The sequence below is a fragment of the Cebus imitator genome, unplaced genomic scaffold, assembly GCF_001604975.1.
Source record: "Cebus imitator isolate Cc_AM_T3 unplaced genomic scaffold, Cebus_imitator-1.0 Scaffold25, whole genome shotgun sequence".
NCBI classification, from domain to species: domain Eukaryota; kingdom Metazoa; phylum Chordata; class Mammalia; order Primates; family Cebidae; genus Cebus; species Cebus imitator.
Genome location: NW_016107340.1, coordinates 870,948 through 896,828, shown reverse-complemented (window position 1 = coordinate 896,828; position 25,881 = coordinate 870,948). Strand labels below are relative to the sequence as shown.

At 41.0% G+C, this 25,881-nt stretch overlaps 1 protein-coding gene and 1 long non-coding RNA gene across 2 annotated transcripts in view; one reads left to right on the top strand and one right to left on the bottom strand.

Annotated features, from left to right (window-relative positions):
- Window positions 1-4,482, bottom strand: part of LOC108300176 — a 75,252-nt gene extending 70,770 nt beyond the window's left edge. Inside the window, exon 1 of the long non-coding RNA XR_001823286.2 lies at window positions 4,362-4,482. This is a non-coding gene — a long non-coding RNA (uncharacterized LOC108300176). The remainder of the gene's footprint in view (window positions 1-4,361) is intronic.
- Window positions 3,347-25,881, top strand: part of ERICH6 (glutamate rich 6) — a 37,166-nt gene continuing 14,631 nt past the window's right edge. The window contains exons 1-11 of the mRNA XM_037736425.1: window positions 3,347-4,530; window positions 5,537-5,594; window positions 8,466-8,561; window positions 9,659-9,674; window positions 15,089-15,125; window positions 15,404-15,459; window positions 15,567-15,683; window positions 17,156-17,254; window positions 18,822-18,979; window positions 19,216-19,286; window positions 20,946-21,091. Of these exons, the coding sequence (XP_037592353.1) occupies window positions 4,113-4,530; window positions 5,537-5,594; window positions 8,466-8,561; window positions 9,659-9,674; window positions 15,089-15,125; window positions 15,404-15,459; window positions 15,567-15,683; window positions 17,156-17,254; window positions 18,822-18,979; window positions 19,216-19,286; window positions 20,946-21,091 (1,272 nt within the window). The 5' untranslated portion in view covers window positions 3,347-4,112. The remainder of the gene's footprint in view (window positions 4,531-5,536; window positions 5,595-8,465; window positions 8,562-9,658; window positions 9,675-15,088; window positions 15,126-15,403; window positions 15,460-15,566; window positions 15,684-17,155; window positions 17,255-18,821; window positions 18,980-19,215; window positions 19,287-20,945; window positions 21,092-25,881) is intronic.

Here is a 25,881-nt window from a genome sequence, read left to right as displayed (position 1 = left end):
TTAGAAGGTAGGATCTTTAGAAGGTAATTAAGTCATGAGGGTAGAGTCCTCATGAATGGGATTAGTGTCCTTACAAAAGGAACTCGAGAGAGCTTTCTCACTGTCTTTGCATCATGTGAGATAAAATGAGAAGAAAGCAGCCTGCAAACTGCAAGACGGCCCTCACCAGAACCTGATCATGCTGGCACCCTGATTTATTTCCCACAGCCTCCAGAACTACAAGGAATAAACTTCCATTGTTTATAAGCAATCCAGTCTATGGTAATTTGTTATAGCAGTGTATTAGTCTGTTCTCATGCTGCTAATAAAGACCTATCCAAGACTGGGTAGTTTATAAAGAAAAAGAGGCTTAATGGACTCACAGCTCTACATGGTTGGGGAGGCCTCACAATCATGGCAGAAGGCGAAGGAGGAGCAAAGGCACGTCTTACATGGCAGCAGGCAAGAAAGCAAGTGCAGGGGAACTCTCATTTATAAAATCATCAGATATTGTGAGACATATTCATCGTCATGAGAACAGTATGAGGGAAACTGCCCCCATGATTCAATTATCTCTACCTGGCCCCACCTTTGACATGTGGGGATTATTATAATTAAAGGTAAAATTTGGGTGGGTATACAGCCAAACCATATCATTCCACTCCTGGCCCCTCCCAAATCTCATGCCCTTATGTTTCAAAACCAACCATAACTTCCCAACAGTCCCTCAAAGTCTTAACTCATTTCAGCATTAACTCAAAAGTCCACAGTCCAAAGTCTCATCTGAGACAAGGCAAGTCCCTTCACCTATGAGCCTGTAAAATCAAAAGCAAATTAGTTACTTCCTAAATACAACGGAGGTACAGGCATTGGGTAAATACACCCATTCCAAATGGGAGAAATTGGGCAAAACGAAGGGGTGCAGTGGCTCACGCCTGTAATCCTAGCACTTTGGGAGACCAAGGCAGAAGGATCACTTGAGCTCAAGAGTTCAAGAGCAACCTGGGCAATATAGTGAGACCTCATCTCTACAAAAAACTTTTTAAAAATAAAAAAATTAGCCAGGTATGGTAGTGCATGCCTGTGGTCCCACCTACTCAGGAGGCTGGGACAGGAAGATCGCTTAAACCCGGGAGGTCGAGGCTGCAATGAACTATGATTGTGCCACTGTACTCTTGCCTGGGTGACAAAGTGAGACCCTGTTTCAATAAATAAATAGAAGCACCACTTTTTAGAGGAAAAGCCTCTCAAGTCTTCTTCAGATTTAAGGTCTTCCATTTCATCAGGGCATTCTGGATGGGTAGTTTTAAGGGAAGGGCCTTTCTGACTCAGCCTGGGTGTCCCAAAGACTTCAGCGCCAGAAAGAGTGACTTTTCAGTCCAGGCAGTGTCAGCTATTTGTCTGAAACAGCATCTAACTGCCCAGAAGCCATCCTGACCCTCTCTAGGACATGCTTGCCCATAAAACTAGTAGAGTTTGAACCAACAGTTACTTCTCCTTAAGTGAGATCCAATTCCCTGAATGCTTCAGGGACAGGACTGGGTGGCAGCCACAATCCCACCTGACCTTCTCTTCTCCTGCCTAGGTCTCTTGGCTTTTCTATCTATTCAGATTCCTCGCCTGAACTTTTGACACAATGATTGGAGTGACCCTCAGTATCTAACATCAAGACACTTACCCAAGTTTTCTCTTGAAACTGCATCTCCAACTCATTTCCACTAGACTGGATTCTCTATGCTTGAGAAAACAAGAACCGCATGGGACAAGCCACCTGCTGCTTGGGACATGACCTCCCTGGGCCTTGCCTCTGTCCCTGCTAGTGCCGCACTTCTTGTTTCCTTCACACTTGGGCTCCTTCCTGTTTTTCTAGTTGTGTTCCCTAATATTCCATTTGGGAATGATTTTGATAACAAGGAGTTAAGGATCACCTCTCCCCCTTGCCTGCTAAATGCAACTGAAATTGGAAACAACCCAAACTCAGCTAAGTTGCAGATGCCAATCATCAAAAATAAAACTTATAGATTCCATCCATTTTTAGCAATTTCCTCAGAAGACATAATTTTTTTCTTTTCTTTTTTGTTTTTGTTTTGTTTTTGAGACGGAGTTTCGCTCTTATTGCCCAGGCTCACTGCAACCTCCACCTCCTAGGTTCAAGCAATTCTCCTTCCGCAGCCTCCTAAGTAACTGAGATTACAGGCATGCACCACCATGCCCGGCTAATTTTGTATTTTCAGTAGAGACAGGATTTCTCCATATTGGTCAGGCTGGTTGCAAACTCCTGACCTCAGGTGATCTGCCACCTCTACCTCCCAAAGTGCTGGAATTACAGGCATGAGCCATCGCACCCGGCCTGACATAATTCTTTTCAAATTGATCTTTCCGTTTTTTAAATTCCATTCTATAGCTAATACGGGAATTCAGTTACATAAAAAATTCAGTCTCTTAAAATTAAAAAAGGGAATCAAATAAATCATGCTCCATCTTGCCTGAAAAATCAAGACCTACCTATATTCATAAAATTCTCACAAAGTATGAATTATAAGCTATAAAAAGCTATAAAAATATACTGCACATATCTTTGTGATGTAAGCACACAGTGAAATCTGCTAATCAGTGATGCTTCAAGTGAGGAGAATTAACTGGCTTTCCAAGATATTCTATTGGGATTAAAAGAAAGCAAGCAAGCAGGTATTAAATCAAAAGTGAAGTGATTATGTTCATCTATGTTAAGTAGTTTACCTAGACTACAGTGATCCCCTCAATAATACAATGGCGAAGGATTCTAGTATCCTGCAGCTGAAAATGTAGAGTTCAGTTATATTATTGTTATACACATTCCTTTTCATCAACTCATAGAAGCAAATCCAATACAAGCTAGTTGAGCACAAGATACGGTGTTCTTAAAGTCTGATCCTTGAAACAGTTACATCAGCATCATTTGGAAAATTGTTAGAAACAGATATTCTCAGATCTGTCCCAGACATACTGAATCAAAAATCCAGGGAAGGATAGGTGCGGTGGCTCACACCTGTAATCCAGCACACTGGGAGGCCAAGGCAGGAGAATCACTTGAGGCCAGGAGTTTGAGACTAGCCTGGGCAACAACTTAAGAAGACCCCCATCTCTCAAAAAATAAAAATAAAAAATTACCCAGGCATGGTGGTATGCCCCTGTAGTCCTAGCTACTCAGGAGGCTGAGGTAGGAGAATCGCTCGAGCCCAGGGAGTTCAAGGTTATAGTGAGCTATGAAAGTGCCATTGCACTTCAGCACGGGCAACAGAGCAAGACCCTATCTCAAAAAAAAAAAAAAAAAAAAAAATCTGGGGGGGGCTAACACTCAGCAATCTACATTTTAATAAGCCTTCGACATAATTCTGATGCATGCTCTAGTTTGACAACCACCACTTGAATTCATCTTCCTTTAACACAGAGAACTATCAGGTGTCCCTCCTCATGTGTGAAGCCGTATTGGTGTCTCCCTTGAGCTGGGCTTGTCCCATTAGCCCATTGTGGGAATGAGATGTCATTCTTTACCTCTTTTAACCAGGGTCCATCATGGAGACTGATAAGTGTTCCCCAGGGTCTATTCTACTCTTCTTCCTACCATTACAGTCACTGGCCACCCCTACACGCCGTCACAACTTTTAATACGCTTATTAATATTTAAGGCAATTTTTAAAAATACGCAAACGACGTTGGCGCCTGATTTTGTAAACAAAGTTTCACTGGAGGTTCCAGCAAGCATCTGTCCACTCAAAAACCAGACTCCGGCATCCGCCATACCAAGTGGCACTGCGGGTGTCCGTCGCTAGAAGCAATTCCTCCACCCCAGTTTAAAAAAAAAAAAAAAAGAATGGGAGACGAAGAAAGAAAAGATGGTTTCGCCGCAGCCTGCCAGGGGCCTCAGAGACGCCGGAAAGTAGGGACAGAAAGAAGCTTGCGATGGCCCCCGCCCGCCCCCCGCACCGCAGTCCACACGGCTAACCGGGTCCTGCCGCTTTAAATACGGTAGGCTCGGGGGCGCGGGGCAGGCAGTTGCCCCGGGAGACCGACGCACAACAGCGGCGCGCGCCCGCGGGAGCCCACGGGGACGGCGGCCACGCAGCTGGCTGTAATCCCGCCTCCCGCCAGCCATGGCTCACTTGCGCTCGCCTAGCGGCTTCGGAGACCCGAGGGAGAATGACCAAAAGGAATCAGAGGAGGGGTTAGAGGAGGAGGAGGTGGAGGAGGAGGTAGAAGAAGTGGAGGAGGAGGAAGAGGAGGAGAAGGAGGAAGTGGAAGAAGTGGAGGAAGAGGAGGAGGAGGAAGAGGAGGAAGAAGGGGAGGAGTTGGTGGGGGAAGAGCAGGAGTTGGAGGCCCCAGAGACGTTCAGCGATGAGTACCTCTGGAAGGTCATGGACATTGGTGACTACGAGGACTTCCCAGACGTGCGTTCCCGCTTGGCCAGCATCGTCAGCCCTAGCCTGAGCTCGACGCCCGAGCCCAGCCACAGCACGACCAGCACCGAAACGCCAAGCGCGAGCCTGCCCTCCAGCGCTTCCTCCCATAAAAGTACCGCCCCCGGCCCACCCCTTCCTCGAGGGCTTTCTAGTCCCCAGGGGGCATCTGGTCCACCCACTCCTGTGCCTTCGTTGACCTCAGTTTCATGCCTGATTTTAAATGCATGCACCACTCCTCACACCTAATCTCTCTCACGCTCTTGTCAGAGGCACTGAACTCGGCTGAGCTATTGTGATGATGCAAGATTTAGGATATAGACGAAACACTGTAAAAGTCGAACTTGGGCATTGCTGTATGGAGTGCTCATTTGTTTTTTTGTTTGTTTGTTTTGTTTTTTGAGGCTCAGTCTCGCTCTGTCGCCCAGGCTCAAGTGCAGTGGCTGCAGCCTCGACCTCCTAGGCTTAAGCCTTTCACCGCAGCCTCCCGAGTAGCTGGAACTACAGGCACACACCACCACGCCTGGCTAATTTGTTGTTGTTGGTTGTTGTTGTTGTTATTGAGACAGGATCTCTTGTTGCCCTGGCTACTGGGAGTGCTCATTTTTATAACACTTTTGCGTGCGTTCACACCGCGACATCTCTCCCTCTCTCCCCTCCCCTACCTCTCTCTCCCCTTCTCCCCTCCCCTACCTCTCTCTCCCCTTCTCCCCTCCCCTCCCCCCTCGCGCCTCCCCCCACCACACACACTTGTTATTTCCAGGCTAAAACAGTTCTGCAAAAAAACACAACTTCCTTTTGTGTTTAACATCCTATATTGAAGCCCCTCTAGCCACTTCCTTGAAAAAAAAAAAAAGGAAGAGAAGTCGTTTAGAGTGGGTTTCTCAAGCTCTAGTATTGACACTTGGGTCTGAATAATTCTTTGTTGAGGAGGATTGGGGACTTTCCTGCGAGTTATAGGATGTTTAGCAGCACCCCTGTCCTCTACCCTTGGTACGCTCGAAGTATCCTTGCGATGATCAAAAATGGCTCCAGACATTGCTATGTGTTCCTGGGGGGCAAAACTGCCCTTTTGATTTAGAGGGAGTAGCTAATTTTTAAATGTTTCATTCATTCAACAGGTTTCCCTAAAATATTTCAGACGTTTAGAAAAGACATGTCTGAAATGGGTATAGATAGGTAAGAAAATGTTTTCAAATTTCATATTTTTTGAACCCAATAATGTTTACCTTACGCACAAACATGTTAGGATTAAAGTAAAATAATCCAGGGCATTTAAGACTTATTCAAAAAAAGTTTTTTTAAAAAATATATACACTGGCAGACACTTTGGAAGAGATAATGGTTCCTACCTATCCCCAGCTCCTAGCTCTAGAGATTACATGTCCACTTATCAATGTAACATGAAAGAATAAATAATGTGCCAGGTGTACAACTGTTTAGAACATAGGCTTTTATTGGCTAAATGCAAGAGTGATCAGGGACACCTTTTGCAAAAGGGAAATAATGGCCTTTCCTTTTTCCTCTCTCTCCTTTTTCTTGTTATTGCTATTAGCCTTCAAGCACTTTGACTATAATAAGAAGATAACAAAAATCTGGAACATCTTTGTAAATATTCCCTGAAATCTCACACCAAACCTAAGTCCATGATCTTGAATTACTAGTTAACATAACTTTGCTTTTGTAAACAACTTTTAAATTCTTACGTTTAAGGAGAATTGTTCTGTTCCACTTACATTTTTAAGTTTAATTCAATTTGTAATAAAGATAATGTATCCACGTGGTTTAAAAAAATCAAACTATACAAAGGTATAAAAGTGAAAACCTCCATGCCTTTCTTCACCTCTAGTCCCACTTAGCTTCTTCAGCTTTGTTTCCATTATAATTTTAAATAACATTTTCTTTTCTTGGTTTATCAATTTCTGACCTATGTATTGAATTCCCACCTCTCCACTTTGGTAGTTATATTATTTTTAGTTTTTCTAACATTTAGGACTTCAGGATATTTAAACTTCTTCTTGATTGATCAATTTTAGTATCATTGACTATTATGAAAAATTAACATATTTATGCACTTCCTCCTTCCATCTCTCTTCTCTCCTTTTTTCTCAATTAACAAACTATATACGATACATAAATTATATTAAAATGTAATATATTTACATAAATTTATTTACTTTGCCAAGCTTTATTATGCTTGTATTATGGTTTATTATAATTAAAGTGTTCTGGGTATAGGTTGATTATAAAAATTAAAAACCAATAAATAAGACTCATACCTCCATGTTAACAAACCAATAATATGATTGAATCCATGGACAAGAAAATATAATCCTATGTCTGTAAAACTTGTTAAACTTTTTGCTGGGCTCGGTAGCTGATGCCTGTAATCCCAGCACTTTGGGAGACTAAGGCGGGCGGATCATGAGGCCAGAAATTGAAGACCAGCCTGGCCAACATAGTGAAATCCCGTCTCTACTAAAAATACAAAAATTAGCCAGGCATGGGGGCGCGTGCCTGTAATTGCTTGAACACAAGAGATGGAGGATGCAGTGAGCCGAGATCGCCACTGCACTCCAGACAGAATGAGACTTTGTCTCAAGAAGATAAATAAATAAAAATTTAAAAAATAAACTTTTGACTCTCCGTTGTTCTGTCTACAGTTTTTCTGGGCTAGCGCACCAGCCACACTTTCTTGGTTCCCATATTGCCTTCTTTCTTTTGTTCTTTTTCCTTTTGCTGGAGAAACTCCTCAGGTGAATTTTTTATATAGGTCTCATGGAATGGTCAAATTTCTGAGTTCTTGCCTATCTCGAAATTTCTTCGTTTTCTCCTCATATTTTGTTAATAATAAAACCTGGCATAAAAGAAGCGATTTGAAACCATTTCCCCTCAGAGCTCTGAAGACATTGCTTCATTGCCTCCTAGTAGCCAATACTGCTTCACCAGTCTTATCCTCAGACCATTCTGATACATGATTACTTTCTCCCCTTTTCTTCCTTTCTTCAGAGCTCCTCCTAGGTAGATCCTCCATCTTTAATAACGTTTCCTTTGTATTTCAGTATCTTCCAGATTTTTGGTGTTTTTTGCATGCTACTATACAGCCCTTGTACAGAATTTTTTTATTGGGGGGATTCATACTTACAATTTTCAAGAACCAGTGCTTGTTCTCTGATTGTTACCGTTCAAAATAATTTGGTTATTTTTTGTATTTTGTTTTTATCTCTTTGAGGGTACTGTTTTAATATATTAAAGTTCTCCTTTGTTCTTTGTATTATTTTTTCAAAGTTGTTCTGTTTATTTCTGTTGCTTTTTCTCTTCAGTGTTATTGATTTTTCTTAAGTGACTGGTAATCCCTCATTGCCTATTTGTATTTATAAATGAAAGGCTGGTAAGTAGCTAGAATGGAATCCTTCCCTAGCTTTGTAGTTCTGTTTTCTGACGGACCTTGCACGGGAGAGTCCATTATGATTTTTGTGCAGGTGGGTGGGGCATAACAGCGTCACCTCCTGTGGAGTGTCTGGGCAGGGAGGAGTCAAGCTGGGTAATCCTACTATTACTAGAGTTAGGACAAGGACGCTTCAGTGTATGGTTGTGGTTATTTGTTTGTTTGTTTTTGAGATAAAGCCTTGTTCTATCTCCCAAGCTGGAGTGCAATGGGACGATCATGGCTTACTGCAGCCTCTACCTCCTGGGCTCAAGCCATCTTCCTGCCTCAGCCTCCCAAATAGCTGGGGCTACAGGCACAGAACACCACACCTGGCTAATTTTTTATTTTTTTGTAGTGACAATGTCTCACCATGATGCCCAGGCCAGTCTCGAACTCCTGTGCTCAAGCTATCCTCCCACCTCATCCCCCCCAAAAAAGATCTGGTGCAAACACGCTGTGCTTAAGTTTACTGAAAATAATGGAAGAAAATATTTCAAAGAAAATAGAATCAGTATTTTCTATGTGCCTTAATTATTTGATTTTTAAACGTTCTATATTTAGAAGACCTGCTGACAACTATATAGGTCTACTCAAACCTAACATTTTGGTCTAAATTTCAGAAATATAAATCACAATTTGTCTTCAGGAATTCCAATATCAGTACAAACAGAAGAAAGTTGGCTTCGAGATTTGTCTGAAAAAGCGCAATCAAGTGAGTAGTTTGGCTTCTTAGCTTTTGCTGGGAGGAAGGATTGCCTATTGGAAACAGCACAGGTGTGGAAGGCCAGTAGCTCCAGATTTGAATCCTGGCCCCAACACATACTAACCTTGTGATGTTGGGCAAGTTGCTTACCCTCTTTGAGTCTTACTTTCTTCATCTCTTGGTAATAGTCATATTGTCACAGGATTCTTATGAAGATCAAAACAAGATTAAATATTTTCAGTATTCAATAAACGGTAGCAATTATGCTCACATCAAGAAATAATCTGCCATTGTATTTTTGATACATATCTTTATTTTTTATTATAAAAGTAACATACGCACACTTTTTAAATGTCAAACCACTGACAAGTAGATAATGTAATAATTAAAATTTTAACTTTTCTAGCGTATTTCCTTTCAGCTTTATATTCACATTTTATGTTATGTCATTTATTCATCAGATGCTTACTGAGCACCTACCGTTTGCCAAGCACCTATCATAGGCCTAGCCTGAAATAGGGAATCGGCAGTGAAAAAAACCAAACAAATCCCCCGTCTCAGTGGTATTAAAGTGTGGGAAGTGGAGGTGATGGTAAGAGCAATGATATATAGAATAAATCAGTAAATATATAAAACATTAGATGATGTAAGTGCCAAGGAGAAAAGTAAAGCAGGGAAGGGGCTGGGAAGTGTCAAGGGTTGGGGGTGGGGTGCAAGCTTATACAGGGTGCCCGGAGAAATCTTTTCCTGAGAACCTGAGGTATCTGAGCAAAGACCTACAGGAGGGGAGAGAATGAGCCAGGACAGTCTCACAGGAAAGGTGTTCCGTAGCAAGTGCCTTTTTCTAGAACAAGAGGCCAGTGTGGCTGCAGTAGAGCAAACAAGCAAGGAGGACAATCTTAGGGGTTGAGGTTAGAGAGATCTGAGGACCAGATCTTTCTCACTGGGAGCGAGGTGGGAAGTTGCTGGAGAATTTATGCAGAGAAGTGATACAATCCAATTGGTATTTTTAATGACTGCTGGCTGCTGAGAAAATATGAGGGCAAGAAGCCGGAGATTGAGCTCAGAACACTCCATTGTTAAGTTGGGGACATGAGGAAGAAATTGAAGAAAAGCATCCAGTGAGGTAGCAGAAAAAACAGGAAGTGTCCTATATACCAATAAAGTTTCAAGGAGGCATAATGATCAGCAGGTTCAAATGGTACTCGGAGGTTAGGAAGATGAGGGCTGAGAACTAAGTACTAGATCTAGCATGTGGAAGTCATTGGTGATGTGAGTAAGACCAGCTTCAGTGTAACTATGGGGATAAAAGCCTGATTGGAATGGGCTCAAAAGACAGTAAAATAAGTGTAGAATAGAAATGGAATCATGCTCCACAGTCCCATTACTAAACTTTTAATGGCACAATGTTGTAACTAAAACATCAACACAGTCTTACTTTTAAAAAGTCAAATGATACAAATCAAACAATAGTTTATTTTGACCATTACCCTCAATTTTAGGTGTCACCACTATTATCATGTTGGTGTGTATCTTTCCAAATCCTTTCCTAAGCTTTTACATCCATATAAAAGTATAGTAGTGTAGCCACTTTTGTTTGCTGTTGTTATTTACATGAATGGTAGCACGCTGAATATATTATTCTAGTTGCCTTTTCACTTAATATGCCTTGAAAATTTTTACCAGTAAATACAGGTAAAAATTCTTTGTAATTGTCATGTAATAGTACATAGTATAGATGTACAATTATTTATTTAAAGATTCCCCAACTGATGGGTAAAGTTTCTCCTAGATATTCACTTCCACAGTGTTACAGTAAGCTGCCTCCTCTCTGTTTACACACCCAAATATTGCTCTAAGACAGATGCCAAGAAAGTGGTATCGATGAGCAAATAGTTAACACATTTTAATCATCACTTTCCTAAAGAGCTGACCCAATGTATGCCTCCATCAAAAGGGTTGTTGAGACTACCCTTTTCCTACACTTTGCCATATTTTATATTGTCACTCTTAAATTTTTGACAGTCTGGTAGGTGGAAATGATTATTATTATATTTCTTAATTATTCTGATTATTGCCAAGGTTGAGCATCTTGATACCAATTATATTTTTTGGTCACCTGAATATCTTCTTTGAATTAAGCAAAAGTGTTCATATCTTTTGCCCATTTTTCCATTGGGTTGTCTTTTCTTTATGTTTATTTTTTGGCAGCTCTTTACATATCTGTAATACTTCTTTGAATGTTGCATATGTTGCAGATTGCTCCTCTTAGTTTGTCTTTTACATTTGCTTGTGGTCATTTTTTGTTACATATAATTTTAAATTTGATCTAAGTAAATATTTTCCTTGTGATTTTCACATTTTATGGTTTAAAAAGTATTTCCCTAATTCAAGGTTATATGTATATTTTCCTACATTTTCATCTAAAACTTCTAGAATTTTACTATTTCCCTTTAACACCTTAATCAATATGGACTTTATTTTTGTGAATGGCTTAAGAAGATAGCCATCCTTTTTTCCCCCCAACCTTTGTCCCCATACTACTCCTTAAGCAGTCCAACCCTTCCACTCTGCTTTGAAATGGTGTCTTTATCCTATACTAAATTATCAAATATATATTGTATATACATTTCATGTGTGTACATATTAAGAAGTGGGGCCTTTTCCATAAGGAAAAACAGGTTTCTCCTTCAAAGGGAGTCTGGTGCCTTCTCCGTTTTCTTTAAGGAACCCCAGGCTATTGTAAACTATTTTAGTTTACACATGCAGCAGAGGGTGCAAGAGAAAGGAGAGACAGCAAAAGTAAATGAAGAAGACAGAATTCAGTCAACCGAGAAGAAAAAAAACTTTTGCTCAAAAAAAGGGACAAGATTCTAGAAGAGAAAAGAAAAAAACTCGAAGGCCTTTTAAATACAAACACACACATATACACACACACATTTTGGATGTTAGCTGATTTTAACCATTGAGCTCCTTTTAAAAAAAAAATTTTTAATCTCATCACTGTATTTCAGCTAGGACAAATTGCTGTTATTTCAGAAGTACTAAGTATCAACCAGAAAGGGCTTGATTTAGGAACCAAAACCCAGGCTGTTGCGGTGGGAAAAAGAAGGCAGAACCTTAGCTATGGAACTGCAGCATGGGGCAACAACAACGGCTTTCAGTTTGGCCTGACCGCAAAAAGGTGGCCTTGTTATGTAAAGAAATCCCCTTAGGTAGTCAAAATCAAAAATCTTTCCTTTTCTTTCCCCCTCTTTTGCTGGCCATTTTTCTCCCCCAACCATGTCACCTTTTTTTCACCCCCAGTGGGAAATTAGCCACTTCAGACACCTCATTCCCCGTCACTTGGAACTTTCTTTTGGATTTGATCCAAGTTAGATAGAGTTGGTCAAACCCAATGGGAAAAAGCAAGAAACAAAAAAAAACAACAAAAAAACAGTAAGCAAAACAATTATCGCACAGCTTATATGATAACTGAGTACTCTAGTGGTAAGGAGAAAGTAAGACCAGCTGGTTGTTAATTTTACCTTTAGCCAAGACAAAACCCAATTCAGTTACTTACCTAGAGATGGGTCTCAGGCTGAAGACTGCTGTCTATCATCCAAGAAAAAAAAAATCTTTCCTGTTGGAAGCAAGCTCAAACTCTGTAAAAGAGTTACCTCCCTTCCACTGTCATAGAAATGGGAAAAAATTGCCTTCCTTATGTTGGAAGCAAGTAAAACTTCAAAAAATAAGAAGTTGTAGAGCAAAATAAACTTTAGATCAGGGATTCTCTGGAGAGGGTGCTTCCAGGCCTCAGCAAATTATCCTATTGGTTTCAGCCATAAAGATAGCTCAAGCTAGTACCACACACTGATAGGAGATCTGTCAAATGTCAGAGGAACCTCCACTCAGAATCCCTCTGTGGTTACCAAAGTGTGAACCCTGAAAATCTGAGACAGGTCTTAGTTAATTTAGAAAGTTTATTTTAGCAAGGTTGAGGATGCGCACCTGTGAAACATCCTCAGGAGATCCTGGTGACATGTGCCCAAGGTGGTAGGACCACAGTTTGGTTTTATACATTTTAGGGATACATGAGACATCAATCAACATACATAAGATGAACATTGGTTTCGTCTGGAAAGGCAGGACAACTCAAAGCTGGGAGGTGGCTTCTAGGTCATAGGTAGATAAGAGACAAAGGGCTGCATTCTTTTGAGTTTCTGTTTAGCCTCTCCAAAGGAGGCCATCAGATATGCATTTATCTTGGTGAGCAGAGGGGTGACATTGAATAGAATGGGAGGCAGGTTTGCCCTAAGTGGTTCCCAGCTTGACTTTTCCCCTTAGCTTAGTGATTTTGGTGCCACAAGATATTTTTCTTTCACGTAAGCTACCCAGTTTAGGGCATTTTGTTATAGCAGCCCAAATGAACTAAGACAGTAGTGTATCATGGACATCTTTCCATATCAGGAATGACTTACCTAATTCTTTGAAATTACGCCATAATATTTCCTCATATACAGTTACTGTGACTTAAGTAATGCTAGACATATCAGGGTTGTTCTTGTCTTTTGTTTTTTGTTTTTTTGAGCTCTTCCCTATAACAAATAATGCATTAATGAAAATCTTTGTGCATTAATTTTTTAAAATATCTGTGCTGGCATTTCTGTTAGATAAGGATGCCTAAAACATCTTTAAAATTTTTTCAGATGATCCACATTGCTCCCTACCTCCCCAAAATAGATCAACTTCTTTTGAAATTTTTAAATTATTTACTTACTTTTTGAGACAAAGTCTTGCTCTGCCACCCAGGCTTGAGTGCAGAGAGGCTTGATCTCAGCTCACTGCGGCCTCAACCTCCTGCTCAAGTGATCCTCCCACCTCAGCCCCCAATAGCTGGGACCACAGGCATGCACCACCACAACCGGCTAAATTTTTTAAAGTTTTTCACAGAGACAGAGTCTCAGTATTTTGCCAAGACTGGTCTCAAACTCCTGAACTCAAGTAATCCTCCCACCTCAGCCTCCCAGAGTTCTGGGATTACAGGCATAAGCAACCACGCCTAGCCTAGATCAACTTCTGAAGCCTGTTTCCAACAGCAGCCCTAGCAGCCCTTGCTGTCCTGGCATTGCTGAGAAAATAAGTCCCTTACATTTTAATAGCCTCTTCCCTTTGCCTCTGTCCCATTAAAGGTTGCTCTGATTGGTTTTTCATCATCACAATCCTGTCTGCTTTAAATCTTCTAGACATTTACTGAAAGTTGCTGATTTGTGGATGGCCTTCTTCCCCATTTCCAGTGCTTCTGGAATCTACAGATAGAGTAATCCTGGTGGTTTACTTCACTGTCTTGAACTATAACCCTCAGCACCCTCCTACCTGAAAAATCTCACCAAAGATAACAGACATAAAGTAGACTGATGGTACTTAAAAGAAGCAGAAAACAAAAGGGTATGCAAAGCATGGTTATGACCGAGGAAAATATTAATCTGTGTAGCACAATAGTCCCCTCTTATCTACAATTTCATTTTCTGTGGTTTCAACTGCCTGCAGTCTGAAAAGGGAAATTTCAGAAATAATCAACACATACGTTGTAAATTGCAATGATATTCTGAGTAGAGTGATGAAATCTCTCACCATTCCACTCTGTCCTGCCTGGGACATGAATCATCTCTTTGTCTGTTGGAGTCACTTCGCAGCCTTCTGATGATCAGATTGACTGTAGTGGTATTACAGGGCTGTGTTCAAGTAACCCTTAGTTTCTTTTTATTTTGTTTTACATATTCATTTATTTTGAGACAGACTCTCATTCGTAGCCCACGTAGGAGGGCAATGACATGATCTCGGCTCACTGCTACCCCTGCCTCCCTGGTTCTACAGGTGCCCACCAGCACACCTGGCTAACTTTTATATTTTTAGTAGACACAGGGTTTCGCCATGTTGCCCAGGGGGGTTTGGAACTCCTGACCCCAAGTGATCCACCCACCTTGGCATCCCAAAGTGCTGGAATTACAGGCATGAGCCACTTAGTTTCTTAATAATGGCCCCAAAGCTCAAGAGAAGTGATGTTGGCAATTTGGATATGCCAAAGAGAATTTATAAAGTGTGTCCTTTAAGTGAAAAGGTAAAAGTTATTGACTTCATTAAAAAAAGAAAAAAATAGTATGCTGAGGTTGCTAAGACACATGGTAAGGATGAATCACCTATCTGTAAAATTGTGAAGGAAAAAGAAATTTGTGCATAGTAGGGTTTGGTACTACCTGAAATTTCAGGCATTCACTCAGGATCTTGGAATGTTTCCTCTGCAGATCAAGGGGGACTACTGTATTCTAGGGCTAGAAAGGAAGGGGAAACATTTTAAACTGTGTTATATAGAATGCTTACTTTCCTTTGTTCTTCCTTATTGTTGACAAAATGTTATTTGGGAAAAGGGGCAAAAGATTAAAAGATAAAAGAAACATAGTAAGGGTGTTTATTTTTCCAAGAGATGTACTTTCTTTTATATTCAGCTTCCTATCTACTTTGTCAGATTGATGACACATGTACACTGTTTTCACAGGGAAGAAAACTGAACCTGAGTCTCTGGCATCTAAGTTAAGAGGTAAATGCATGTTTGGCGTCATCTCCTTTCGCTGGCAAAGGTAAACCACCAGTAGGGAACCACCTTAACTCACACAGAGCCCATCCGCTTTGAAAAATGACTCGCCTAAGAACGTGTAAGAAGGTGGTGAAAATGTCGGGGTTCGGGGCATCCGAACAGTGTGTGTGTGCTGAGCTAGGAGGATGATGGTGGGTGGGTGTGAATCTCCAGATTACAGAAGTGGAAAGCACTGCACAAAGGCTTTAAACATTTCTCATAAATCTATTCTTTCTCTTCAGAGAAATGGGTAATTGATCCAGAAGAGCCAAAACTAAATATTTTATATGAGCTGGAGGTAAGAAGTGTTTATCATACTAACGAGTACGCTGTTCTCATAGTAAAAATCATTTATTCGATCTTCAATTATTTCCCCCCACCACCCTTTTCTCTTTTTAAATTTAGTTTAAGGAAGACTTCATGACACTGTTTGAGCCTTCTCTGAGAACATTACCCAGCATCGGACCACCTTCCATTCTGGCATACAAAGCAGAGAGGTCCAATCTAGGCCTTAACTTCAAGGTGACTTTAATTCATGTTTTTTTATTATTACTCTTTTAAAATGACATGAAAAATACATAATGATTTGCACAGCAGACAGTGAACATACTCTACAGGGGAAAAAAAAAAATGCCAAAGAGCTCAATTACTTAGAATAATACTTAGAGTGACTGTGTTCCGTTGCCCAGGGCTGCTATGACAAGTACCACAAACTGGGTGGCTTACGATAACAGAAACTTACTGTCTCGTAGTTCTGGAGGCTAGAAGTTCGAAATCAGTGTTTTGGCAGGGCCCACCTATAGGGGCGAATCCTTCCTTCCCTCTTCCTAGCTTGTGGTGGTGGCAGCAGTCCTTGGCATTCCATGGCTTGCCACTGCATCACTCCAATCTCTGTCTCAGTTGTCACCATTCTCTGTGTGTCTGGGTCCAAATGTCCCTCTTTTCTAAAGACACCAAGTCATATTGGATTTGGGCCCATTTGAATGACCTCATCTTAACTTGATTACATTTGCACAGACTATATTTCTCAATAAGGTCACATTCACAGGTACCAGGAGTTAGGACTTCAATATATCTTTTTGGGAGACACAATTCAACCCATGAGTGGCTGCAAAGCCTGGAAACAGGCCAGACACGGTGGCTCACACCTGTAATCCTTGCACTTTGGGACGCTGAGACAGATCACTTGAGACCAGCCTGGGTGACAGAGACCTTGTCTTTTTAAAAAATTATTATTTTATTATTATTAATTTTTGAGACAGGGTCTTGCTGTGTCACCCAGGCTGGAGTGTAAGTGGAACGATTATGGTTCACTACAGCCTCAACCTCCTGGGCTTAAGCAATCCTCTCACCTCAGCTTCCCAAGTAGCTGAGACCACAGGTGTGCACCACTATGCCTAGCTAATTTTTATTTTGTAGAGATGGGTCTCACTATGTTGCCCAGGCTTATTATTAAAAGAAGAAGAAGAAGAGAGAAGAAGGAGGAGGAGGAGGAGGAGGAGGAGGAAGAGGAGAAGAAAAGAAGAAGGTGAAAAAGAGAAGATGAAAGAAGAAGGAGGAGGAGGAGGAGGCCTGGAAACAAGGGTGAATGTTTGCCATATTTGATCGTGTGAAGTGACCGATTAATGCCTGTACTTGAAGGGCAAGAGAAAGGATACCTCAAGTAGCTCCAGTAAGATGGTGCACCACCACACTGCCACGAGAGTGGTGAGGAACTGACTGGTGGAATGCTTGTTTCCAAACCTAGACTGGGTGCCATGGCCATGTGGAAAGAATTGCTTACTCCCCAGATCTGAAAACCCTTGATGACTTCTTGGGCATAGTAAAAATGCACGTTTATTCTTTAACAATGAGGGACATGAATCATGCAAGGCAACACATCATGGATGCCTGTGTAGAGACTATGTTCCATTCACCAACTATGCGCAGGGCCATGCTCTTGTTGCTCTGAGTCTTGGTGGAGACTTCCTTAATTTTTTCCTCTCTCTCTGAAGGATGAAGAGGAGGAGACATCACCCGAATGTGAATTTTGTGGAAGCGATCTAAGAGCATTTTTTTCTAATGTGGATATTTGCTCTGAAGCAAAAGGGCATGTAAGTTCTAAGGCAGGTTTACTGTGAAAATAGTGTTGTCTTTAAACATATGTAGTATTTTCTCTTGCATCTTTCCCCGCATTGTCATTTTTAAAAGTTAGGCTGGGCGCGCTGGCTCACACCTGTAATGCTAGCACTTTGAGAAGCCATGGTGGGCGAATTGCCTGAGCCCAGGAGTTGGAGACCAGCCTGGGCAACACGGTGAAACTCTATCTCTACTAAAATACAAAAATTAGCCGGCCGTGGTGGCATGCGCCTGTAGTCCCAGCTACTAGGGAGGCTGAGGCAGGAGAACTGCTTGAACCCAGGAGGCAGAGGTTGCAGTGAGCCGAGATTGTGCCACTGCACTTCAGCCTGGGCGACAGAGCGAGACTGTCTCCCAAAGAAGTTATATGTGAGCTGTCAGGGAAATGTAAAGTGCAAGCATAATGAGATACCACTTCACACCCACTAGGATGGGTATAATTTAAAAGACAGATAATAATAAGTGTTGATAAAGATGTAGAGAAATTAGAACCCACATGTACTGCTGAGGTGGAATAGAAACTGGTACATCACTTTGGAAAACAGTCTAGTAGTCCCTTGAACGTTTCAACATACAGTAACCATATGACCCAGCAATTCTATTCCTAGGTTTATACCCAAGAAAACTGGCAACATATGTCCACACAAAAACTTGTACAAAAGCGTTCAAAGCAGCATGATTCTTTTTTTTTTTTTTGAGACGGAGTTTCACTCTTGTTACCCAGGCTGGAGTGCAATGGCGCGATCTCGGCTCACTGCAACCTCCGCCTCCTGGGTTCAGGCAATTCTCCTGCCTCAGCCTCCTGAGTAGCTGGGACTACAGGCACGCGCCACCATGCCCAGCTAATTTTTTATAGTTTTAGTAGAGACGGGGTTTCACCATGTTGACCAGGATGGTCTTGATCTCTTGACCTTGTGATCCACCCGCCTCGGCCTCCCAAAGTGCTGGAATTACAGGCTTGAGCCACCGCGCCCGGCCCAGCAGCATGATTCTTAATAGCCAAAATATAGAAACAACCTGACTGTCCATCAGTGGATGAATGGTGAATGAAATATGGTATATCCATACCATGAAATATTAGTCAGCCATAAAAAGAAAATATGAAGTACTGAAACATGTTACCATATGGATAAACCCTGAAAACATTATGCTAAGTGAAAGAAGCCAGTCTTTCACTTAGCATGTTGTATGGTTCCATTTTATAAACTGTACAGAACAGTCACATTTAGAGAGACAGTATGTGAATTAGTGGTTGCCAGGGACTGTGAAGAAGAAAGGAGGGGAAGTGACTGTTAGTGAGAATGAGTTTCAGATTCTAAAATTGATTATGGTGATAATTGTACAACTCTGTGAATATATTCCAACTAATGAATTGTACTTTTTAAATGGGTGAATTGTATGGTATGTTAATTATGTTGTAATAAAGCTATTACTAGAGTAAACAGTTATGATAGATTGTTGTCCAAATCTTAGTCATTTGTATCCCCTCTAATCGTCTTCATCTAGGACTGGTAAAATGAAAGTAACTTCTATGTTTTCCAGGCCTCCTGCTGTATTGCTTTCCAAAATCTGATTGACTCTATCTATGAGGAGCAAATAAAAATCAAACCCCCTAAGGCTGAATTAATCGCTATTAACCCTCATGCAGCCCATGGCAGTGAGGTCGACAGATTCAAGGCAAAAGAAAAAGCCATGCAAAGGTAACACTGAGCCTTTGATACTGAAACTCAGACAGGCCAGCTTAATCAGAGCATCTTTTGCAAATGAACCTCATTTTTTCAAGATATATAATTTTAAAGATGTATTCCCTAGATTCACAAGCAATTAACAGATTGAATTGACAAGGGATGGCATTTAAGCAGTTGAATTTTGTAGTAGACTGTTTTAAGCTTCAACCACATTTCAGATTTATGCCTAATATTTTTTGATTTTATAGGAAACAGGAGCAACGAATGGCCAGACATTTTGCAATAATATCAAGGGAACAGACTCATTTCTCTGAAGAAGGTGAGTTCATCCATGCTGATCTTATAGACCAGCTGTACAACATCAGAAAGCTCAGATGTTTAACCAAAGATGAAATGGGTGTATTTAAAAAATAGTATTGGCTGTTGTAGTGGTTCACGCCTGTAATCCCAACACTTTGGGAAGCCAAGGTGGGAGGATCACTTAAGTCCAAAAGTTTGAGAACAGTCTGGGTAACATAGTGAGATCCCATGTCTATTAAAAATAATAATAATAATTAGTAGTATTGAAAAGTTTTTAGTTCCAAGTACAGTATAGCCTGCATCAGTCAAAATGGCTCAGAAAAGCTAGTGTTTCCAGCCATCTGGCCTTTGCAGTTTTCAGTCTTCATCTCATTGTTATTATTTATTGAAATAAATTAGCAACACCTATAGAGCACTTTACAGATAATCGAAAAGAGCTTTCAAGTCTCATATTTTATTAAGCATACTTTCCATTTTGTTTTCAAGCTTGGATATGGAAAATCTGTCCAAAATGAGTCTGCTTATTTTGTTCATCTATTAGTTGTGTAAGCTGGCTGGCCAGTATCACTGTAGTACTGGTACAGTTGAAGAAACTCTGAGTTTAGAATCAGAAGTCCTGGATTTATATCCTTGCTTTTCTCCTCACAGGCTGTCTGATACAGGGTAAATGATTTAATCTTCCTAGGCATCAGGCTCCTCCTCTACCACCCAGAGCTACTGAAAAGATACTTAGATGGGAGCTAAGCTATGAGGACGCAAAGGCATAAGAATGATACCGTGGACTTTGGGGATTTGCGGGTAAAGAGTGGGAGGGCGGTGAGGGATAAAAGACTACACATCACTGCTCAGGTGATAAGCGTGCCTAAATCTCAGAAATCACCACTAAAGAACTTATTCACCAAATACCACCTGTTCCCCAAATCCTATTGAAATAAAATAAAAATAAAAGTTGAACTGCCAAAAAAAAAAAAAGAAAAACAAAGATGCTTAGAGAAGATATATTTTTATTTATTTTTGTAACTAAATCCCTAATATAAAGTTTCTTGATATCCAACTGTTTAGAGTGTCAGTTCTACAGGAACTAAAAGCCAGAAAGTTCCACTTAATGAAAATTGTCTTTTTTTTTTTTTTTGAGACAGAGTCTCATTCTGTCACCCAGGCTGAAGTGTAGTGGCACGATCTTGGCTCACTGCAACCTCTGACTCCCAGGTTCAAGCGATTCTCCTGCCTCAGCCTCCCGAGCAGCTGGGATTACAGGCACACACCACCATGCCTAGCTAGTGTTTGCATTTCGGTAGAGATAGGTTTTCACCATGTTGGCCAGGCTGGTCTCAAACGCCTGACCTCAAGTAATCTGCCCGCCTTTGCTTCCCAAAGTGCTGGGATTACAGGCGTGCGCCACTGAGCCTGGCCTCATTTTTCTTAACAAAGGAATGTTCTCGTTTTTTGACAAAAGAAGCCCCTCACTAATTTAACGAAGGCTGACATTTTTCTTTCTTTCCTCCTCTTCATATGTAAAATGGGAATAATAGCATTTTTAAAGATGATGAAAAATTCAGATATAAAAATGTCTTATGAATCAGTGAATTCATATTGGGGTTTGAAATTTCATTTTAGAAAAGAGGCTTTAGAAAATTTAAAACATATATGTGTTTCTATGTGATTCTTTTCCCATTAGATTCAAAGCGCTTAAAAACAATTTCTTATCAACTTTCTGTGGATATTCCAGAAAAACCGACAATTGATGACATAATATTTGATTTTCAACTAAAAAACAGTAACATGTCCATCATTTGCTGTGATTCTCGGATGGCAGGTGGAAAGGTAATGAACTTGTAATTTTTTTACTTGCTATTAAAAAAAAATCAGTTTTACCTAAAATTATAAAATATTTCATGAAGCTTGGCTACATGACACATTTAACTAGTTGTTAAAAAGAATTAGCACAGGCTTGGCCTTTTAACTTTTACTAGACTTTATAATAATGTCTTGTGTTTGTATTAAGAGCTTTTTTACTTTAAAATGTAAGTGTTGCATATTAAAGAACATTTGGAACTCGTAGAAAATTAAAAGGAAGGGAAGAAAATTACCAAAAGTTCCCAATCACTTCTTCCAGAACATTAACATTTCAATATTTTCGTGACTTACACTGCCCACTATGGTAGCAATACTACATTGAGCTATTTAGATTGAAATTAAATTAAAAATGTAATTCCTCAGTCACACTAGCTATTCCACAAGTCTTAGATAGGTACATGTAATTAGTGGCTACTGTACCATAGTGAAGATAGAGAACACTTTTCTTGTAATCAAGTTATATTACCACTGTTCTAGATGGTTTCCCTTGCATACGTTTTTGTTAACATATTTATAATTGTATCATACATAAAATTTTAATCTCTTTTTTAGCTTAATTATAAAAACATTTTCCAAGACTAGGTACAGTGGCTCACATCTGTAATCCCAGCACTTTGGGAGGCCAAAGTGGGTGGATTGCTGGAGTCCAGAAGTTCAAGACCAGCCTGGACAACAAGACAGAACCCCGTCTCTATGAAATATAGAAAAATTAGTTGTGCATATTTGCACACACCTGCAGTTTCAGCTACTTAGGGGGCTGAGGCGGAAGGATCCCTTGAGCTTGGGGGCAAAAGTTGCAGTGAACTGAGATTGCACCACTGCACTCCAGCCTGGGTGACAGAGCAAGACCCTGTCTCAGTTTTTTAAAAATGCATGATATTATATAGTTTACATTATTTAAATAGCTATATAATTTTTCATGTAGTTTAACCCATTTTTCTGTTCTTGGACATACGGATTCTTAACAATTTTTTTGCTATACTAAGTAGCATTTCTTTAAATATCCTTGTATGTAAGGACATTTCTATATAAGTATAGTTCCTCAGAATAGATTTCCCAACATTAAATTACTGAGACCTGGTTTGTTTCTCTTGGGAAGTAAAGAATTTAAGGGGTAAACCAGGCAAACTGGCTTGCACCTGTAATCCCAGCTATTCAGGAGGCTAAGGTGGAAGATAACTTGAGGCCAGGAGTTTGAAACCAGCCTGAGCAGCATAGCAAAATCCCATCTCTAAAAAAAAAATTTTGGCTGGGTGTGGTGGCTCACGCCTGTAATCCTAAAACTTTGGGAGGCCGAGGCGGGTGGATTGCTGGAGCTCAGGAGTTTGAGACCAGCCTGGACAACATAGTGAAACCCCATCTCTACTAAAATACAAAAAATTAGCCAGGTGTGGCAGCATGTACCTGTAATCCCAGCTACCTGGGAGGCTGAGACAGGAGAATTGCTTGAACCTGGGAGGCAGAGGCTGCAGTGAGCCAAGATCACGCCAATTCACTACAGCCAGGGTGACAGAATACGACTCTGTCTCAAAACAATTTTTTCATTTTTATTTTTTGTTGTTGTTGTTTCTAGCACAATATGTGACATTTAGAGAGCAAAAAAATTATTTTTAATGAATTAGCTGGGCATGGTGGCACATGCCTATAGGACCACCTATTTGGGAGGTTGAGGCAGGAGGATCACCTGAGCTGAGAGTTTGAGACTGCAGTGAGCTATCATCATGTACTCCAGCCTGGGTGACAGAGCAAGACCCCATCTCAAAACAAACAAACAAACAAAAAAGAAAGTAAGGGTGTCAGTAAACCCAGGTGCCTGACAGAAGTAAATCCAAACTATCTTTGGAGGAAGGTCACTAATTCAACCTCCAAATCACATCTACAAATTATTTTTCAAGTTCAGTTACAGCACACGGTAAAAATTAAACAAGAACACAAGAAAACTTAACACTACAACTAAAAACCCAGAGGAATAATATCCAATAAGAAGAGACCTGAAAAGACTTTGGAAAATGAAGTCTAACTGTATTAATGAAAATAAAAGATCAGAGGAAGCATATGAAAGGAACAGAAAACTTAAAGTAATATAGCAGATTTGAAAAGAAAAAAATGAACTGAAGTGAAAAATGCAACAACTGAAATGAAAAATACAACAATTGAAAATAAAAATTTAAAAGATGAGAGTTAAAAGCAGGTTAAACTAAAGAAAGAGCTAATGTCCAGGAAGAAAGGTTGAAAGGAAAAAATATCAAAGTTCATTATGGGGATTAAAAAAAAGATAAGAGGCCGGGCGTGGTGGCTCACGCCTGTAATCCAAGCACTTTGGAGGCCAAGGCGGTGGATCACCTGAGGTCGGGAGTTCAAGACCAGCCTTACCAACATGGTGAAACCCCGTCTTTAAAATAAATAAATAAATAAATAAATAAATAAATAAAAGATAAGAAACACAAGAGAATGTGTATGATACAAAAATAAAATGAAAGGTCTAAAGTGCATTTATTCAAAATACCAGAAGATGAGAAAAAAAAGATAATCAGGAAGAGGCAATATTTTAAAATATAATTGATGATAATTGTTCAAAACTGATAAAAGAGACCAATCCACAGGTTTAAGAATCCCAGTGATTTCAAGCAGTATGAGAAAGAAAAAATGTTTGAGAAAACAAAAGACAGAAAGAAGAAAGAAAGAAAGAAAGAAGGAAAGAGAAAGAAAGAAGAAAGAAAGAGAAAGAGAAAGAAAGAAGAAAGAAAGAAAGAAAGAAAGAAAGAAAGAGAGAGAGAAAGAAAAAAGAAAGAAAGAAAGAAAGAAAGAAAGAAAGAAAGAGAGAAAGAAAGAAAGAAAGAGAGAAAGAAAAAAAGAAAGAAAAAGAAAAAAATCTTAGAAGTAGCAGAGGGAATAAAAGTTCAGGGTTCAGGTTACATTGAAAAGAAAACAGACTAGCAGATGACCTCCCAACAGCCAACAGTAGAGGCTCAAAGGCAATGGAATGTCTTAAGTGTGGTGGAAGAAAACAATGGCCAATCTAGAATTCTATACGCAGTTAAAATATATTTCAAGAAACTGTAAGATAGGTCAGATGCAGTGGCTCACACCTGTAATCCCAGCACTCTGGGAGACCAAAGCAGGCAGATCACCTGAGGTAGGGAGTTTGAGACCAGTGTGACCAACATAGTGAAATCCCATTGCTACTAAAAATACAAAGATTAGCCAGGTGTGGTGGCACACACCTGTAATCCCATCTACTTGAGAGGTTGAGGCAGGAAAATCGGTTGAACCCAGGAGGTGGAGGTTGCAATGAGCCAAGATCATACCCCTGCACACCAGCCTTGGCAATAGAGCAAGACTCTGTCTCAAAACAAAACAAAACAAAACAAAAACAAAAAAAAAAAGAAAGAAAAATGAAAGTGTAAGATAAAGATAAGAGGATCACTTTATAAGATAAAGATAAAGGCTCTCTGCTTCTCCTATTCGACAGGGAGCCGCATCTTGTCTCCCATCACCAGCCACATCCCTGAGACATCATGGGGAAGGTGAAGGTCAGTGTCAACAGATTTGGTCGTATTGGGCGCCTGGTCACCACGGCTGCTTTTAACTCTGGTAAAGTGGATATCGTTGCCATCAATGATCCCTTCATTGACCTCAACTACATGGTCTACATGTTCCAGTATGATTCCACCTATGGCAAATTCCATGGCACTGTCAAGGCTGAGAACGGGAAGCTTGTCATCAATGGAAATCCCATCACCATATTCCAGGAGCAAGATCCCTCCAAAATCAAGTGGGGCTATGCTGGCGCTGAGCACGTGGTGGAGTCCACTGGCGTCTTCACCACTGTGGAGAAGACTGGGGCTCACTTGCAGGGGGGAGCCAAAAGGGTCATTATATCTGCCCCCTCTGCTGTTGCCCCCATGTTCGTGATGGGCGTGAACTATGAGAATCATGACAACAGCCTCAAGATCGTCAGCAATGCCTCCTGCACCACCAACTACTTAGCACCCCTGGCCAAGGTCATCCATGACAACTTTGGTATCGTGGAAGGACTCATGACCACCGTCCACGCCATCACTGCCACCCAGAAGATGGTGGATGGCCCCTCCGGGAAACTGTGGCATGATGGCCGTGGGGCTCTCCAGAACATCATCCCTGCCTCTACTGGCGCTGCCAAGGCCGTGGGCAAGGTAATCCCTGAGCTGAATGGGAAACTCACTGGCACGGCCTTCCGTGTCCCCACTGCCAACGTATCAGTGGTGAACCTGACCTGCCATCTAGAAAAACCTGCCAAATATGATGACATCAAGAAGGTGGTGAAGCAGGTGTCGGAGGGCCGCCTCAAGGGCATCCTGGGCTACACTGAGCACCAGGTGGTGTCCTCTGACTTCAACAGTGACACCCATTCTTCCACCGTCGATGCTGGAGCTGGCATTGCCCTCAACGACCACTTCGTCAAGCTCATTTCCTGGTATGACAATGAATTTGGCTACAGCAACAGGGTGGTGGACCTTATGTCCCACATAGCCTCCAAGGAATAAGATCCCTGGACCACCAGCCCCAGCGAGAGCACGAGAGGAAGACAGGCCCTCACTGCTGGGGAGTCCCTGCCACACTGAGTCCCCGCCACACTGAGTCCCTGCCACACTGAGTCCCCCACCACACTGAATTGCCCCTCCTCACGGTTTCCATGCAGACCCCTTGAAGACGGAGGGGCCTAGGGAGCCCCACCTTGTCGTGTACCATCAATAAAGTCCCCTGTGCTCAGCCAA